The sequence below is a fragment of the Vigna unguiculata genome, chromosome 3 (genome assembly GCF_004118075.2).
Source record: "Vigna unguiculata cultivar IT97K-499-35 chromosome 3, ASM411807v1, whole genome shotgun sequence".
NCBI lineage: Eukaryota > Viridiplantae > Streptophyta > Magnoliopsida > Fabales > Fabaceae > Vigna > Vigna unguiculata.
Genome location: NC_040281.1, coordinates 6,477,758 through 6,495,869, shown reverse-complemented (window position 1 = coordinate 6,495,869; position 18,112 = coordinate 6,477,758). Strand labels below are relative to the sequence as shown.

The 18,112-nt window shown below is 31.5% G+C and overlaps 2 protein-coding genes across 3 annotated transcripts; both read left to right on the top strand.

Moving 5' to 3' along the window:
• The first annotated feature begins 416 nt into the window (after window positions 1-416).
• On the top strand, window positions 417-6,181 carry LOC114178458 (protein SCAI). 2 transcript variants are annotated; one of them, XM_028064377.1, is made up of 9 exons: window positions 417-1,145; window positions 2,794-2,997; window positions 3,109-3,351; window positions 3,741-3,807; window positions 3,899-4,087; window positions 4,262-4,353; window positions 4,878-5,057; window positions 5,140-5,276; window positions 5,426-6,181. In XM_028064377.1, the coding sequence occupies exons 1-9, from the start codon at window positions 630-632 to the stop codon at window positions 5,610-5,612; spliced, it is 1,815 nt and encodes a 604-aa protein (XP_027920178.1). In that variant the 5' UTR covers window positions 417-629; the 3' UTR covers window positions 5,613-6,181. The 2 variants fall into 2 exon arrangements, 1 of the variants encoding a protein (XP_027920178.1); XR_003603327.1 differs by lacking the exon at window positions 5,426-6,181 and having other exon boundaries at window positions 4,262-4,357.
• A 2,188-nt stretch (window positions 6,182-8,369) lies between these two features.
• On the top strand, window positions 8,370-11,636 carry LOC114175979 (pentatricopeptide repeat-containing protein At4g02750-like). The gene is made up of 2 exons (XM_028060851.1): window positions 8,370-9,198; window positions 10,603-11,636. The coding sequence occupies exons 1-2, from the start codon at window positions 8,415-8,417 to the stop codon at window positions 11,544-11,546; spliced, it is 1,728 nt and encodes a 575-aa protein (XP_027916652.1). The 5' UTR covers window positions 8,370-8,414; the 3' UTR covers window positions 11,547-11,636.
• Window positions 11,637-18,112: the final 6,476 nt, after the last annotated feature.

Below are 18,112 nucleotides of genomic sequence, written 5' to 3'. Positions count from 1 at the left end.
TCATCGTTGATACAAATTTCAATTTTTTCAAAAGAATAAGTCAAGCAAAATGCTGTTTTTTAAATTGTGAAATATTCATTAACTTTATCTGAGTGATAGAAAATCTTCCTCAGACCCAATTAAACCTGAATGAGCTAACATATTGCTAATTTGAGGAACATTAAATAATAAAAGAAATATATTTATATGAAGTTATTAAAATTGGTTAATTAAATGTCAGCGGTAAAATTTGACCATTTGTAAAACTAATTGATGTATTTTGTAATGAAGAAATGAACGTAAACATAGTAATTAACATGAAATTTAATAAATGTTAATGTTTATAATTTAATGCGATGTAATTAAGAAAAGAAAATCACATGCACATAGTATGATTTATAGCATTAAATATTAAAAATTATATTATATACTTTTCTTACACAGTCTTTGGCAAACGAAAAGCGTAACCGCCCTCTTGAGTCTTCACCGTTTCTCTCTTTTTCCGACGCGCACACACACAAACACAAACGCGCATTTCGTCTTCATTTTCCGGTTAGCACTGCTTTCTCGAATTCTCCGATGACCGGCGGCGAGGAGCGTCACCGGACGGAGACCTAAGAAGGCTCTCTCTGTCTGATTATCCGGAAGGCATGTCCGAGGACAAGGAGCGGGCGCTGCAGACGTTCCGCGCGCTGGTGGAGAGCGCGGACAGGAAGTTCGGGCGCGTTCGAGACGTGGAGGCGTACGGCGGCGGCACGAGCCGACAGCAGCAGCAGCAGCACGCGTTCCAGAAGGTGTTCAAGGCGTACACAAGGTTGTGGAAGTACCAGCAGGAGAACCGCTCGAAGCTGGTGGAGTGCGGGCTAAGGCGGTGGGAAATCGGCGAGATCGCGAGCCGAATCGGACAGCTGTACTTCGGGCAGTACACTAGGACGAGCGAGTGCAGGTTCCTCGTCGAGGCCTACGTCTTCTACGAGGCCATACTCAGCAGAAGGTACTTCCAAGGATCCGAACCCAACGTCAAAGATCTTGGTGTTCGCTCCAAGGAGTTGCGCTTCTACGCGCGCTTTTTACTTGTTTCGGTCATTCTTAACCGGACCGAGATGGTTAACCACCTCCTCGAACGCTTTGGGGCTTTGGTTGAGGATTGCAAGAGTACCTTTCGGGTAATCTATGCATTTTCTTGTTCGCTTCTCAATTTTCTTTAATTTCTTGTTTCAGCTTTCGGAGAGGAAAGTGAACTGATAATATTCATCTCTTTTTTTTATGTGCGTGTAGTTATTTTATTTTGTCTGTGCAAATGAAGTAGTTAGGAGTGGAGCGATGTGGGTTGGTGTTTCCTTTCTTGTGAAAAGTGAAAATACTTTATCTTAGGGATTAAGTTAGAATCTGCTCTGTGCAGATCAATTGGTCTCTGGTCATTGTATAATACTTGATTTAGGTTCCGTAGGTGAAAACCTGAGGATGATTAGATTAGCTTCTTGTGTTTTGGGCTATGTGATAGAACAGAACCGCAATCATATGCTGGCTTGATTTGTGTGGTGTACCGGCCCCACCTAACCTTGTGTGTTTTTGTATGTAATATGATAGAATTCACAGTTTTTTGATAGAATTCGTGGCACTGAATTGCGTTAGTTTCATCGTTTGATGACAATCCCACTGTAGGAGATTTTTATATAAGTAATGCAATCTTTGTTTCATTGACATCTGATTCCGTAGGATAAAATTGATGTGTTATCTAATGGATATTGATTTAAGAAGAACTTTGTTCCCGTTGTTTTAGGATAGGTTATTTTCATAGCCTTAGCAGCAAGATTTAGTTTTTTTTTTTTTTTGAAGAAAAAAGCAAGTTGTAGTTTTCTTTAAAGAAATGACTTCCCATTATAGAACCATAGTAATGTTCTGGATCAACTGGATTTCAAGTTTTACACTACTATTCTAAACGTGGGGGCCAGTTTTTTCTAGAATAAATTGTTGGTGCATTGATGAAATTACTGTCAGATGGCAAAACAAAATTAATGATTCTGAATATCCTCAATACATCACATACATTGATCAATTTATTATACTGATTGCATGGGCAATTTTTGTAGAATAACATTGTTGATACAGTTGTGATTTTCTTTTGAAACCATATTTATAGAGTTATTTAATGAGAGCGTGAGATGTAGGAGTTAATCTTGACAATACCACTAAACATGGACAGTCAAAATTGTTTTACTCAAATCTAATATTGATTTTCTATTTATGATTTTATGGTCAAAATCATTTTGTCAAACAAGAGCATACTAATAAAATTTGTCAGTTTTGTAAAACAAAACACGAGGTTCCGAAATTCCTAAATACATTTCATGTGTTGATTTGATAAGCATATCAAATGATCAGGATAACAAAAGTGTTTATGCAGAAAATAATGATACTTTATTATTCACATGATGACAATAGTCCTGTAGACTATGGTTGGTATATCTTTGTAAAAATACTCTATCTTTTTTATCTCTGGCCCATACCATGATCATCACTGCATTGTTCTGCTTCAGGTGTTATCAATTAATTACCTATTACTTTACATCTTTGGTTGTTGTTCTTTAGGATTGGAAGTCAAGCCTCCACTTCGCAATCTTTTTGTTTTATGCTTTTTAATTCATATTGTTCAATATTAATATTTAACTTCTGTTTTTTCTTTTAAAATAGATCTCATTAATTTTGTTATAACAGAATTTGTTGATGCTTTGTATTCCATTATTCAACCTCGAGAAAAAGTTGTATGTATTGCATGCTTGACTTAAGAATGTGAATAATTTTTTTTTTCAGGAAACTAACTTTAAGGAATGGAAGCAAGTGGTGCAAGAAATTAACCGTTTCACAAAAGTTGACAAGGGCTTTAATTTCAGACCCATGCGGTATTGTGCCACATTTGATACTCATCGAGCTTCTCTTCCTTATGTAGCTCGTTTTCATGCTAAGAGGGTTTTAAAATTCCAAGATGCCTTGTTGACAAGTTATCATCGAAATGAGGCTAGTACCGATTCACAATACTGTGATGACTCTTCAATTTGAATTGTTCGTTTACTTTAGTGGCTAAAAATAGACTGGAGCTTATGAACCTTTGTATATTCTCTCTTTCAGGTCAAGTTTGCTGAGCTTACATTGGACATGTATAGAATGATACAATGTTTAGAATGGGAGCCTAGTGGAACATTCTACCAAAAGCATACATTTAAACCTAAGGAGAACGGTGACACAATTGATCACTCAGGAGCTTCTGGGATAATAGACATGAATCTCACTGCAGATATGACTGATCCAAATATACCTCCTAATCCTAGAAAAGCTACCCTGTACCGTCCATCTGTGACACATGTGATAGCAGTGAGTTTTCAAGTGTACTGGAAAGATTATATTACATACTTGTTTGTCTCCGTACTAAAATCAGTAAACTGTTCTGTAACTAGTCCTTGTCAATATCAATGATATTGCATGACTATTTTATGGCTTCTCCTATCATGACTTGGATATTTTTGTTTGCCTTTGGTCTTCTTCGTTAGTTTAGTGATTTTTATAGTACACTCTCTTGTCTATTTGTGCACACATACATTTGGTTCTTCTATTCCGTGTTGTATGATCTGATTTATGAATCAATGCCAAAATTTTGACTTGTTGAAAATAAATCGCTGTTTACATCCTATTCATACGCAATCTTTCACAGGCCGTTGAACACAATTTGGTGTTTCTTATATTAGTTTCATGATGTTATGCAGGTTATGGCCACAATTTGTGAGGAGCTGCCACCAGACAGTGTCGTGCTAGTGTACCTTTCAGCCTCAGGTTTACATTTTCTCTTTCTTTTTCAAGTAGAAATAGTCTTCCTCTCATGCCTGTTATAATAGGTTAGTTACCTTAATGATCCTTCATGCAGGGAACGCTGGTCTTAATAATGTCTCTCAGGTGGAAAATTCTGGAGGTTCATCCAAATCTTCAAGACACAAAGTCCCTTCTCAGACTAACCATGGACAGAATTCGGGACTTTCTGAAACTCAAAATAATGGCAAGAGAGAAAGGGGCTATTACGACAATTATCTGTGGTTTGGTCCCAAGGGAAATAGTGGTAAGTAGATGCTCTGAGTCTATTCTCTATCAAATTTCTGTTTAAATTGTTCCAGGAAATGTTAAAAGAATTTTATATTTTCTCATAATTTTTGGGTTAGTTTAAATGAAATGATATATAGAAAAGGTACATCTGATGTTGCTGCACTTACATGTGCTTTATTCAAATTATCAGGTACAAATAATCTCTACCCTGGCGATCTTATCCCCTTCACTCGGAAACCTCTTTTCTTGATTATTGACAGTGATAACAGCCATGCATTCAAGGCAGGTTTGTCATAACTCAGAACTTATGTATGAGTTGCGTGAGAACTTTGTTTGGTTGAGCTGTTCAGGATATTCCCAGAATCTAATTTTACCTTTTAAAGGCTTAATAATACTTGTAATTACTATATTACTGTGTAGTCCAAGGGTTTGTCAAAATCCTTGAAATTGAATTTTAACTCACCAACCACAGAAAACCCTGCCTTGTTGAAATTCTACGATTTGAATATGAATGTTTAACTTTCTTCAAGGACAATGTTAAATGGATGGAAAGAAAGGACCATTATCAACCTTTCGTGTGTGCTTACCAAAAAAAAAAAAAACCCGACAATTACAGCATCTTTCTGGGTTATATAATGATTTTATAGGCCGTTTTTGTTTGTTGCCTTCTTCCATAGTAAATATGTGTTGGAAGTTGGAATTGATAGGAAATTGGATACGGTCCATTTTAGGCTGGAGAAGTGATTGACCAATGTTATTTTCTTTGACACGCCTTGACTGATTGTGTACATCACCAATTATTGCAGGTTTTACACGGCGCTGAAAGGGGTGAAACGGCTGCTTTATTCCTTTCACCCTTAAGACCAATTTTCAAAAATCCATCTGATGTAAATTCAAATAATGGAAGCCAATTTACCTTTTTTTTGACTTGTCCTTTGTCAGCATTCTGCCAAATGATTGGTGTCTTCCCAAATGAGGCTGATACTGTAAGCATACACGAGTAATCTTTAACATTTCTGAAGTTAACTTCAATTATCGTCGGTCTAATTGTGTTTTGTTAACCTGTAGGATGTCTACAATGAAGCAGAGAACATAATAGCTAATGCTTTCACTGAGTGGGAAATAATTCTCTGCTCATCAACTACCATGGATTTAGTATGGGCGCAGGTTATAAGTGATCCATTTTTACGGCGGCTTATTCTAAGGTGTTTGTTCTTTACTTTTTAGTCTATGTAGTCTTTTTCTGTTTTTCAATTTATAATCGGTGATTGATTGGTCTCGGGGGATGTCAACTGCTATTAAAATTATTGAATGGACTTGCTGTGTGACATCTTGGTATCATTTATGTACACAGATTCATATTCTGCCGATCCGTGATCTCTTTTTTCTGCCCTCCTGAGGAAAGTGAACAGTATCTGCCAATCTGTTTACCCCATTTACCCACTTCTGTTGCACCATCGTCTGAAGCCGTTCGTTCAGCTATCGTGCAACTTGCTCTGCACTTTGACGTTGCTGACTCCTTTCACTTTACTGAAACATAAGATTGGATCTTAAAAAGTAACGAGTAAACTGTTAGGGTTGCATGCAGGCATTGGAAGCTAGGGATCCTCAGATCAAAAGCATAACATGAGTTGACCTTTCGGGCGACAGGACAGAGAGTATTTATGTGGGTCCTGCGCTGTCTGGTAAAAAAGGAAATTGTTGGTAATGGTTGCTTCTGCTTGTTGTGTTGCTTACTTCGACCCCACCTGCTTCATTCATCTATATATATATTGTATTTGGTGGTTTGCTCTTTACTCTGTCAAGGTTAGGTCATCATGGGTGCCTGCTGATTTTTCATGTGTTTAGCCGTGGCAAGATAATTTTGTTTTTGTAGTGTGGCAAGATAGTTGTTAGTTTAAAGTTAGTTGTATTTGTTCATACTTCATAGCTTTCAAAAGGAAAAGAAGAAAACAGGAACTCTTGTTAATTTTATCTTTTTTAGCAGAATTGGACGGTATTTAAACATCATTGATTAAGGAGGATGTATTGTAGGAAGAACGAATTCTGTCAAAATTCCAAACTAGATTACTTATCTTGTATATTCAATTTCAGAGCTTCATCATACTTACATATAGAAATGTGTCTCGAAATACGATAACGTTATTATGATAATGCAATCTCATGTGAATACTGATTAAAATTTAAGTAGAAGATAAGAGGCTTCAAAAATATATATAAACAAAGACCGTTATTTTTCACTAATATGTCGCAAATTCGATTTTACCGATATTTTACGGAAGAAATAAATAACAATGTTTAAATTACTAGCCAGGGACAAGTGGAAGTATTTAATAACAAAATAAATAACAATCTAAAGCTTTTTTAGATGCACAATTTAGTGTCTCAAGAAATATTTTTGTGGTGGACGGGGTGATTTTCTTGTGAGGATTGAAAATCAAGAAAGCACCAGAGTGCGTCATCCACGACCCAACAATGCACTGAAATAGTTATTTACTATGGAGATAACAAACAGTGTATAAGAGTGTTTTAAAAAGTAAAGGATAACAAAATAGCTATTTATTGCAAATATTAGGAATACTACGGTGCCGGTAACTCTCTAAGTTGGGTTGCAAGGAATAAAAATGAAGGAAAGAAAGCGTGAAAGAAAGAAAAAGTAAGAAAAGAAAAAGAAAAATAGATAAAGGGTTATTTGCGTTGTAAGTGACATGAAAAAGGAAAAACATCAATTTGAAAAATAATAATAAATTAATAAATTAAAATTAAGGAATTATATAATCAAAATTACTTATTCATCTATAACTATATATAAAGGGGATTCCCTCTTTTGTGTCCACATTTCATAATTCCAACTTTACCCTTTATAATTTAATTATTTATTAAATTTTTAAAAATTAACGGTTACTTTTACAAGTTTTTATAAAATTATTTACTTATCTCCTTTTTCTTTTTTTCTCTTACTATTCATCAACAGTTATTTTTCTCTTATTTTCTCCGTACATTTTATTTTATTTTTTATAAATATACTTTTATTTTGTTTATTAAATTAATAACATTACAATATCATCAATTATTAATATAATTCAAAAAATGCGTACACACAGGCGCGATAGCGCCTGTGTTTACACTAGTTTATAATAAAGAAATATGAGAGAGAAGTAATTTCGAAAAGTATCATCATTTTTACATTTTTCAATTTTTTTCTACTCAATGTAAGAGTGAAAAATAAAATGTGGAATTTAATAAAAAATAATATTCTTCTATTATTTTCTTTCTTATTCAACAAGATGTATTTTCTGCACCAATCACTTTTCATACTAATATTTTTCTTAAGTTAAATAACATATAATATAATAATTCAAATATCATTGTCTATTTGTTTCCAAGTACGATGGAATTGGTTAGGTTTTTGTTGGGCGTGAGATTGGATACATTAAAATATATGTTGTGGACTTTTAAATTGGTTGAGTTTTAAGATAGGTTTAGTATGTTGTGGACAGTCTGTGATGTTTACTGCACTTTAAATTTTGGCTAATTATGATGGACTTGAAATTGCTGTTTGATTCTTGATTAGATTGAATGTTACGTGTTTCTTAAGTAGTTATGGTTGTTATTTGTTGTCATTCATTGCATGAATGAAGCATTTTGAAAGAAATTTCTGCAAAACTTTAGGCTGGCATGAAATTTTACTTGAGTTTTGGAAACATGAGTTTTGTTTAATTAAGTGCTGAATTCTGTTGTTTATTTTGCACAATTGTTGAACTTGCAGTGTTGTTTGATCTTAGTGGACATTTGTTATTGACAAAACACGTTACATGGTTAGTGATTTTAGTTTTGGAGGACATGAATTTTTACATCAACACAAATGGAAGAAACCTTCACAACACAAAAAAAAATATTCGGAGAGGAAAAAACACCTTACCCTAATGGAAGAAAACCATTATCTCTGTAAAGCCCTTTCACACACACTCGACAAAGAGGAGAGAAAAATTTCAAAGAAAACCAAGCGTTACACAATGTTTTCCAAAATATCAGAAACCAAATGTTTGAACGAAAGAGAAACACCAAAGTATCAAAAAAAGTGAGAAACCGCCTTTCTTCTTCTTCACTTCCCACCACCGGTTACTGGTGTCTTTTGTGAAATAAAAAAAAAATTAAAAGATTTATCAAAATATAGGAGTCAAAAATCATTTTCTTTTTCCTAAATCACCAAAATGTCAAAGAAATTTTGTAATATTTTGATTATTGAATGAAAAGACTTGGATAATTAGTGTAAGATATATTTGATAGGTTGAAATATATAAAACAAAAGGAACTACGAAGGTTGGAGTTGCAGACACTCCATGCTCAGTGGTATACTCTCAGTTTCGCTGACAAACCCACCCTTTGCACGACAACGCCACTCCCTCTTTCTGCTTGCCACGCTCTTCTCCTCCACTCGCGATGTCTACCACGCCAATCTCAAAATCACAGCCCTCTCACGCGCTGGAAAAGTCGACGCCGCGCGCAAACTGTTCGACCAAATGCCCACGAAAGACGTCGTCACGTGGAACTCCATGCTCTCCGCCTACTCACAGAACGGCCTTATCCAACATTCCAAAACACTCTTTCACTCTATGCCGCTGCGAAACGTCGTTTCCTGGAACTCCATCATTGCCGCGTGCGTCCAAAACGACGACCTCGATGACGCGTTTCGCTACTTCGCCGCGGCGCCGGAGAAGAACGCTGCCTCGTACAACGCCGTGATCTCGGGACTCGCGAGGTGCGGGCGCGTGAGGGACGCGCAGAGGCTCTTCGAGGAGATGCCGCATCCGAATGTCGTGTCGTATACCGCCATGGTCGATGCGTACGCCAGGGTCGAGGGTGGGATTGGGCGCGCGAGGGCGCTGTTCGAAGCGATGCCTCGGAGGAACGCGGTGTCGTGGACTGTGATGATCAATGGGTTGCTGGAGAATGGGTTGTATGAGGAAGCGCGGGAAGTGTTTGGGAGAATGCCGCAGAAGAATGATGTGGCGAGGACGGCTATGATTACTGGGTTTTGTAAACAAGGGAAGATGGAAGAGGCCAGAGCGTTGTTTGAAGAGATTCGATGCAGGGATCGCGTTTCTTGGAATATAATCATAACGGGTATGCGAATCTATAATATTCGAAACATGTGTAGTACCCGCTTGTTCTTAGCTTGATGCCGAACAGTGTCTGTGATTTTAATTTTTATTTTGAGAAAAGGAAAAAAATACGGTGAAACACCTTTTACAACACAAACATCCATCCAATATCTATTGATTTTTATTTTTATTTTTCTGAGTTTTCCTTTTCTCAAATGTTAAACAATAAGATGATAAGATAATCTATTATACCTTATAAGGCATATCATTAGGTGCTTACTCTTTGAGATAAGTGTTTTGTTTTTTAATTCGATTTTTTTTTTAATTTAGTAAATAGATAGATACTAACGAAAAAAGGTAGGTTGTTAGGATTCTAGTTATTTTGGTTTTGATTTCTTTTCTAGAACAAGATTAAAGGAAAACTTTACCCTGCAAGAGCATGTATTCTAGCATGCCTTTGGTTAAGTCTGAGTTTGACTCTGTAAGGTATTGGGAAAAAACTCTACTCTTTCCTGCTTAGATTAGAGATAGAACTTGACAATAGTAAATAAGTGTGGGAGAATCCTTATCTTATAAGTGGGTTTCTTAGAGTTGAATTAACTTAAATCCATATTTTAAGTTGAAATCAGAATCTAGGTTAGATCTATTAAAAAGCATCCCTTTTTACATTATTATTCATACATCAAACTCAACATACTAACAATAATAGATTGGAGGGAAATGGTGACAATCATTTTCACAATCTCGAGTATCATCCCAAATCTCTGTATAAGTAAAGATACCTACAAAGTAAAAAATGTCATTCAGTTTCAATTCGGACAAGGGAGAATCATCTATCTTCACAAGACAAGACGGTGAATTTTCATCTTTATTCACAGGAAACTACATTTCTTCCAAAATAATCCTATTGTAGAGGTTAGAGCCAAAGTCTGACTTGGTCAGCAGCATCAAGGAAGCATTGCTAGGATATCTCAGGGCTGTTTGTTGCAATTATGATGTAGTTGCCATGCTGCATCTTCTAAACAAGGTTCATGCTTGAGTAGATGCTGTTGCTGTGGGAAATCTTTCATTGATTCTTACATATATTATGGCTTACTTTAGTGAAGTCTCTAGTTCTATCAATATTGATTAATAATGTAAAGTCTTTGTTAGACCTTAGAAATCCTAACAGTCTTTTGGACAAAAATGGATCATCTCTGTCTGTTATGTAATGATGTAATATTAATATTGAAAAAAGGAAAGATGCTCTTTAATCAAACAAGGACTAGTTATGATTATTTTTTATACATCAGATAACATATATGTTTTTTCTTCTCTAATATAACATGTATTCCCAGGAGGAGGAGAGGTTGTTTTCTTCTACTCTCTCATTGCATATTTTTTCTTTTATTATTCCATCTTTTCACAATCGATTCACCGTTTGTAGGATATGCCCAAAATGGGAGAGGGGAAGAGGCACTGAATTTGTTTTCACAAATGATCAGGACTGGTATGCGACCAGATGACGTGACTTTTGTTTCAGTTTTCATTGCCTGTGCCAGTCTTGCATCACTTGAAGAAGGAAGACAGGTGCATGTTCTTGTAATTAAGCATGGCTTTGATTCACACTTGTCGGTGAGTAATAATCTGATTACTATGCACAGCAAATGCGGTGGCATTGTTGATTCTGAGCTAGTTTTTGGACAAATTTCCCATCCAGACATAATTTCATGGAACACTATCATTGCTGCCTTTGCTCAGCATGGTCTCTATGACAAAGCACGCTCCTACTTTGACCAGATGGTGACACTCAGTGTTCAACCTGATGGCATAACTTTTCTGAGTTTACTATCTGCGTGTTGTCGTGCTGGGAAAGTCGATGAGAGCATGAATCTATTCAGTTTGATGGTTCATAGTTATGGCATTCCACCAAGGTCTGAACACTATGCTTGCTTAGTTGATGTGATGAGTCGAACAGGTCAGTTGCACAAAGCTTGCAAAATAATCCATGAGATGCCATTCAAGGCAGATTCCAGCATCTGGGGTGCGGTGCTAGCGGCCTGTAGTGTTCATTCAAATGTGAAACTGGGGGAACTGGCTGCTACAAGAATTTTGAATTTGGATCCTAATAATTCTGGTGCTTTTGTTATGCTGTCTAATATATATGCTGCTGCTGGCAAGTGGAAGGATGTTCATAGAATCAGGGTTCTGATGAAAGAGCAAGGAGTTAAGAAACAAAGTGCTAATAGTTGGTTGCAGATTGGAAACAGAGTCCATTATTTCGTTGGAGGAGATCCATCACACCCTAATATTAATGATATTCATGTTGCTTTAAGGAGGATAACATCACATATGAAAGTAAAAAGTCACATTGAAGATTTTTTCTTGTGAAAAATTGTACAAGTAATGAAGGTATGTAATTTCCCAAGTTATATATTGTCTATACAACATTATTTAACATCACTCTTTGTTGTTTCCGAATTATTGCATGCTACCCAAAAGGAGTCACATTGTCATAAGCAGGATCTACATAAACATACAAATGAAAAAGAAATGAAGAACAAAACATAAACCATAGATCAATTAAGTCCTTTATTTTTCTTCTCTTGTTTTGTAATATTACTCTACTTCATACTTCTCTCTTTTGCTCTGATTTTGCTTAGTTAAAAGTAATGAGATAAACTTTACAATTATTAAACATTTCTTATTTCATTGAATGCTGAATTTCCCATTAAAAAAATTGTTTTAAATATTCAATAGAACATACACTTTGTCTGGTGGCAGGGGGCAAATATCATTGAATTATGAGATAAGAATACAAAATTTCTGCTAACAGCATTTCAAAAAATTGAGGGATCTTGTCTCCCAATAAGATATCATGCTGTCTTGTATTTTCCTCTCTCTTGAAAACTAATAATTCCTAAAATCAGATTGAAAACTGGAGGATGTTAATGATTTGAGATTATAAAATATTATCCCTTCAAAATATTTGCTGAAAGCGTGGCTCTGGAAGATGCTAGCAAATTTTTGGTGTAACTGAAAAACGCCTTTTACTTGAGATGAAGAAGCTCTAGTTTAATAACAGAATTAATTCATAGTTATAATAAACAGTTCAATTTCTGATAACTGTTATTTAAAATGTATCCTCCATTCATTTAAAATATCTAAATCCAACTAATACTAAACTTGCAAAGATTAGCATTAAAATTGAGTTATTAGTCGTCATGACAAATTTCACTTTCCCCCTAATGAGTTTGGACAATCTTATTAGTGTGCTGAAATTTTGCAGATTGTGTTGTCACCATCCAAATGTGTTAACTTTCAATAAAAAACGGCAATCAATCATTCATTGTGAACTCGACAAATTGAGGTTTGTTGGATATATGTTGCAGAATAAATAGTACAATATGATCATTGCAAACAACAATGAAATGAAGACGTAAAGAACTAAAAATTATTGGAAGAGATGTAATATCATTTACACCATTATTATTTATTTATTTAAGAAAGGCGAGATTTGGCATAATACCGACAGAAAATAACCACCCCAGTTAGTACAGAATGATAGGAAAATCAACCTTTTCTTCTTTTTTTATATCTGAAAAAAAAAAAACTTTGTATGATGTAAAATTATTTTATTTAAATTAATTTGATGTTAAGAAAAAAAATAACATAATATATAATTTATTTTTTTAATTACTAAAATTATGTTAAGAAAATAAATACTTTTTTCGTTTCTATTCATTTGAAAATAAATTATTTTTATTATTGTATTTTATTTACATTTTAATTTTCTTGTTTCTCTATTTTTATTTCATTTTTTATTTTATTCTTAATCTAAAGAAAATAGCAGTTTAAAGATGACTATAATTACGAATTACAAAAGAGAATATCAAGACATGAATTCACACAATTTAACCAACCATTCATGATTTTAGATACAACCTTCCATTTTAACTTTTAGAGAAATTGACAAATAAAATCTTACAAAATAAACATGTTTATGGAGCAACTTATACATAATATCATAATTATAGATGTGCAAAAGGCTAAACTAACTTTGTAATTCAGCATCATTATGTAACATTAACGTCACTTTCCCTTGATCCTACAATCTCTTCTGTTCTCATAGAAACCATGGTCATAGAAAAAGAAAATACCACCATAAACAAGAAACGTGATAAACTATATATGATTTAAAACTTATAGTTTTATAAAAGACTATATTCATATAATTTTATTTTCAGCAAAAATAGTCTAAATTACAAAATATCTAACATTTCAACATGTTGTATCTGATATAATATACGTTATTACTCAATAAGATTCAACCTCTGAAGGACCGATGTATTGGTTAGTGCTATGGGATTTTGCACCTGTATGTGCTGGATTTCTCTTGCTATCAAGAGTTATAAGTATATTTTGAATGGAAAATTTTTCCCCATCCACTAAGCTAGACAAGGTAATTTTAGTACCTCTACTAAGTATGATTAACACCATCATTCTAGATATGAACCTTCCTCAACTCCTATTGCTATAAATTTATCGTCTATGTGACTGAAATTACTAGCGGAATCAAAATAATCTCACCTTTGCACTCATAACCAATACAACCTACAACTAACAAGAGACATAATAACATTCCACCTTAGGAACATTGCCTTGAGCATCACAGTTATATGTAATAAGCATTTAAACATTCCAATAAGAACAACTAGTAAAAATTCATGAAACACAATAAGAACATGGTGCGTAAGATGATTAATATATAAGTAAAAGGGTTTAGGGTTAGGATTTTGGATAAAAATGAGTACCATGAATATATAAGTAGAAGGGGTAAGTCTTAGGGTTTAGGGTAAAAATTTATAAGATGAATATATAAGTAGAAGGATATTGATAGTATTCAATATGTGACCAAAGTCCCACACAGGCAATAATGATAAGATCGTTGATATATAAGTAAAAAAGATTCGCAAACCTATTATTGATGGGAAGATTATTAGTATTGAGTACGAGTTTGAAATCTCATATCAAATAAAATTGAGTGTTATTAAATATATGTAAGGAGAATGGCTTAAAGTCAAGGGCTCAAGATAAAAGTGAGTAAGATGGCAATTATATAAGTAGAATGACTCAAAAACCTAAGAATGAGAGATTTAGGATTCTATGTGAGTGTGAAATCCCACATTAGATAAATATGAGTAAAATGATTATTATATAAGTAAAAAGGATCCAAAAGCCTATTGAGGAAAAATTGTTAAGATTCATTGAGTCTAAAACCCAACATCTCGGGTAAAAAAAAATAGTAAGATGACTAGGATGTAATTAGAAAGATCTATCCATCCACTTAGAGGGGGATGATATGATTAAATGTGAGTCTAAAGTTTCACATTGACTAAAAATGAGAGAGATCAAAAACTTAATAAAAAGTTTGTAAAAGTTCAAGGTTAGTACAAAGTCCCATAAATTAAACATAAGATCTAATTTGTTGGGATTGGTTAGGATTAGGATTTACTAAATAATTTATAAAATTTACACACAAATCAAGACAATATATAAAAAAGTGTGGGAATACTAATAGTACATAAAATATGTGTATTTTTGTCTTAAGTTTGATTAAATTTATTTAATTTATATATTTTTTATTTAATTTTCTTAGTTTAAATTACTAAAAAAATAGTTTTTTCTAAAATTGCTTTTGAAAATTATTTTAAATGACATTTTTCAAATTTTGAGAATTTCTTTTACGTTGGATAATCAAACAAAACTAATCACATATCGTAATAGAAAATAATGAGAAGTAAGATATGAGTTAAAGTAAGAAAACTAAATGGCAGATATTATAAATAAATAAAGTAAATGAAAAATAATGAAGAACGAGTTATTAAAAACTAATTAAAACGACAAAAAATAACGGGAAATTAAATGGCAAAAGCGTAAAGAACTGAAAAATAAATAAAAAAACTAATTACTGAAAATAAATTATAACTAAATGAAAAACAAATAATAACAAGGGTAATTATTAATTGGAGAATAAATATCATGATAGATAAAATAAATAACTGAAAGTAAATTGTAAAAGTTAAAAACAAATTAACTGATAAAAGGTAAGCTTCTCAACATAAGTAAAAGTAGATAATTTTTTATTGAAGATTAAACTAAATGAAAATAAATAAATAAATTACTTACTTAATTAAACTTGAATAATTATAATAGAAAAATAACCACTATAGCTATATAAAGAAAAAAAAATAAGTAACGACGATTATAAAAAAATACGGTATAAAATAAATTCGAAATTACATAAAAACTTATTAAGATCCACATAAAAGAATTAACATTATTCCTCTTACTTTAAGAAGAGAAGCATGATAATGAATAGTGATGAACATTTAAAAGAAATATATTATTCTCTTATTTTTCTTGGAAGAGAAGTCACGGTTCTTCATTCCTTTATTTTTAAAATTTAATTACATTACTCTATAGTGTATATTTTTATGAGTTCCCATAAATGTTTTGGTTCAAGATATGTTAGTTTAATTTTTCTACCCCATTTTAAGATTTACAATCTATTTCACCAAAATTATGTAAATTAATTCTCAGAAAATTTACAAAATTATTATAGATAATTTATAATGTTTTTATAATTTTTAAAACTCTACACATATCAGTCCATTTTATAATCTATACGTGTTAATTTAGTGATTTTCCACACATTATCTAAATCTTTATAATTGCGCCGTCATTGACGAAAATTCAGTTGAACCTGATTCTGAACTTTTCAAAAGCGACAGAACAACTAAGATTCATGCACTGGAGAACGTGTTGAAGTTTCATTCATTTTATCTTATGACGTTTTCAACACTTGTTAACAAACAATAATGTTAGAAAATAAAAATTTTAAATTAAATATTTCTATTTCTTTTCAAAAAATTTAATGAAACATCTCTTCTATTTTTATTGCATTTTTTATTAGGTTTTATTAATTGTTCTGGTATACATCATTTTTTATCTATCTATATATAATTATCTATAACAATATATAAAAAATATATTTTTTTCCATATTTAATTATTTTAATTTTATTTTTAGTTATTATTTTAAATATTAATTGTTTTATAAATAAAGTATTACTAACCGTTATTCTAAATGCTTAATTTGTCTTTAAAACATTTTTTTTTACATATCTCATTTTTTTAAATTTTATATCTAACAACTATTTTAAAAATTAATTATATATTTTTCATCCATCGTAACTCAAATTTTTAGAAAAACTAAAAAAATATAAACATAAAGACGTTGTGCGTATTTGTTTGTAACACATGTATTTTTGCTAGTATATATAAAGAGTGTATTTTCTTTGTTATCTTTTTGTTTTTTTAATTTTATCTCTTAATAAATGTTTTTTAAATAATTATTCATAATAAAAAAACTATTTTTCAATTTTATTATTTTAATAACTATTTTTTAAAATTTAAATAATTACTTATAATTACACAATAATACTTATAATATTTTTTATTTCAATTTCTAAAATTTATTTTATCTACAAAAATTATTTACACAATATTAATTATGACTAAAATTTATTTTATTTATATTTATAATTATATATTTTTTATATTTTATTTTCAATTTTACCCTTTTAATTATTAATTAAAATTTTAAAAATATATACACAAATGCCATAGTGAATTAAATTCCATAACAGACAATAATATACAATAAAACTTAAACCCTCATTTTGTTTGAAAGAAAAACAGTTAATATTCCATATCAGACAATAAATCTTCATTAGAATTTCTATCACTCCGTTTTATATCTGATTTGTTAATGGCTCACATTATGTATAGCTTAAAAAAAATCTTAAACAGATTTTTATAATTAGATAAAGAACATGTATGCACTACTACTGCATAAATATTTATGATAATAAAAAAGTGAAAAAATAAATATGAAATTAAAACACAATAAAATATATTTAAATTAAAATATAAGATAATATTGAGAGTAAAAATTATAGTAATTTAAGAGTAAGATTTACTGATGATATTAATAAAATATTATAAAATAAAATAGTAAACATAAGTACACGTCAAATATAGATACATGATCCAAATTAAAGTATCGATTAATACAATATTCAATATAATATCGATTTATCACAAACCAAAAAGACATGTTATTTCGGTGCAATGATATTCACCTTTTTTTTCTTCATGTTATTATTTTTTTTGTTGTAAATTTGATTGTTGTGATTTGGAAACGAGCTTACGAGATCTTCGTATATACATCTTCAAAAGGAATCAACTTATCGTTAAAGAGATGTTAAATTATACTCATTAAATTATGCTATTAAATATTTACATACCAAACTCATAGGCATCTATATAAAATGTGCAAACAAATCCTAATATTCATAATATATTATATGTTAAGTCAATCATATTTATATATATACTAATCAAAATCAAGAGATTTCGTTTAGTTTTAAACTAGAATAAATGAATTTAAAAACTTTTCCATGTGATTGATGATAAATGTTAATTATTTTGAGATGTGATATTTCTACTCTCTATTTTTATTTAAATCCTATTTAAAAAATTAAAATCATAATCGTGGTTGATATTTGAAAATTAATTATGGTAACACTTGATAAATTTAAGATCAAAAAAATATATGAGATGATATATAAAGAGATAAACATTATAAATTATAAAGGTGTTTATAGTAGTTAATAAAATTTCATCAAAACCCAACACAATTAAGTTTGATTGAGTTTTATTTGTGATTGGGTTGAACTCAACCCAATTTGAACTAGTTTGATTTTATAAGCGGATTGGGTAATGAGTATGAGTATGGTATGTAATAATATTTTTTTAATTGGTTTAATAGTTTAATTTGATAATTTAGAAAAATAAAAATGTTAAACTTAATTAAGTGGATATTTTTGAAAT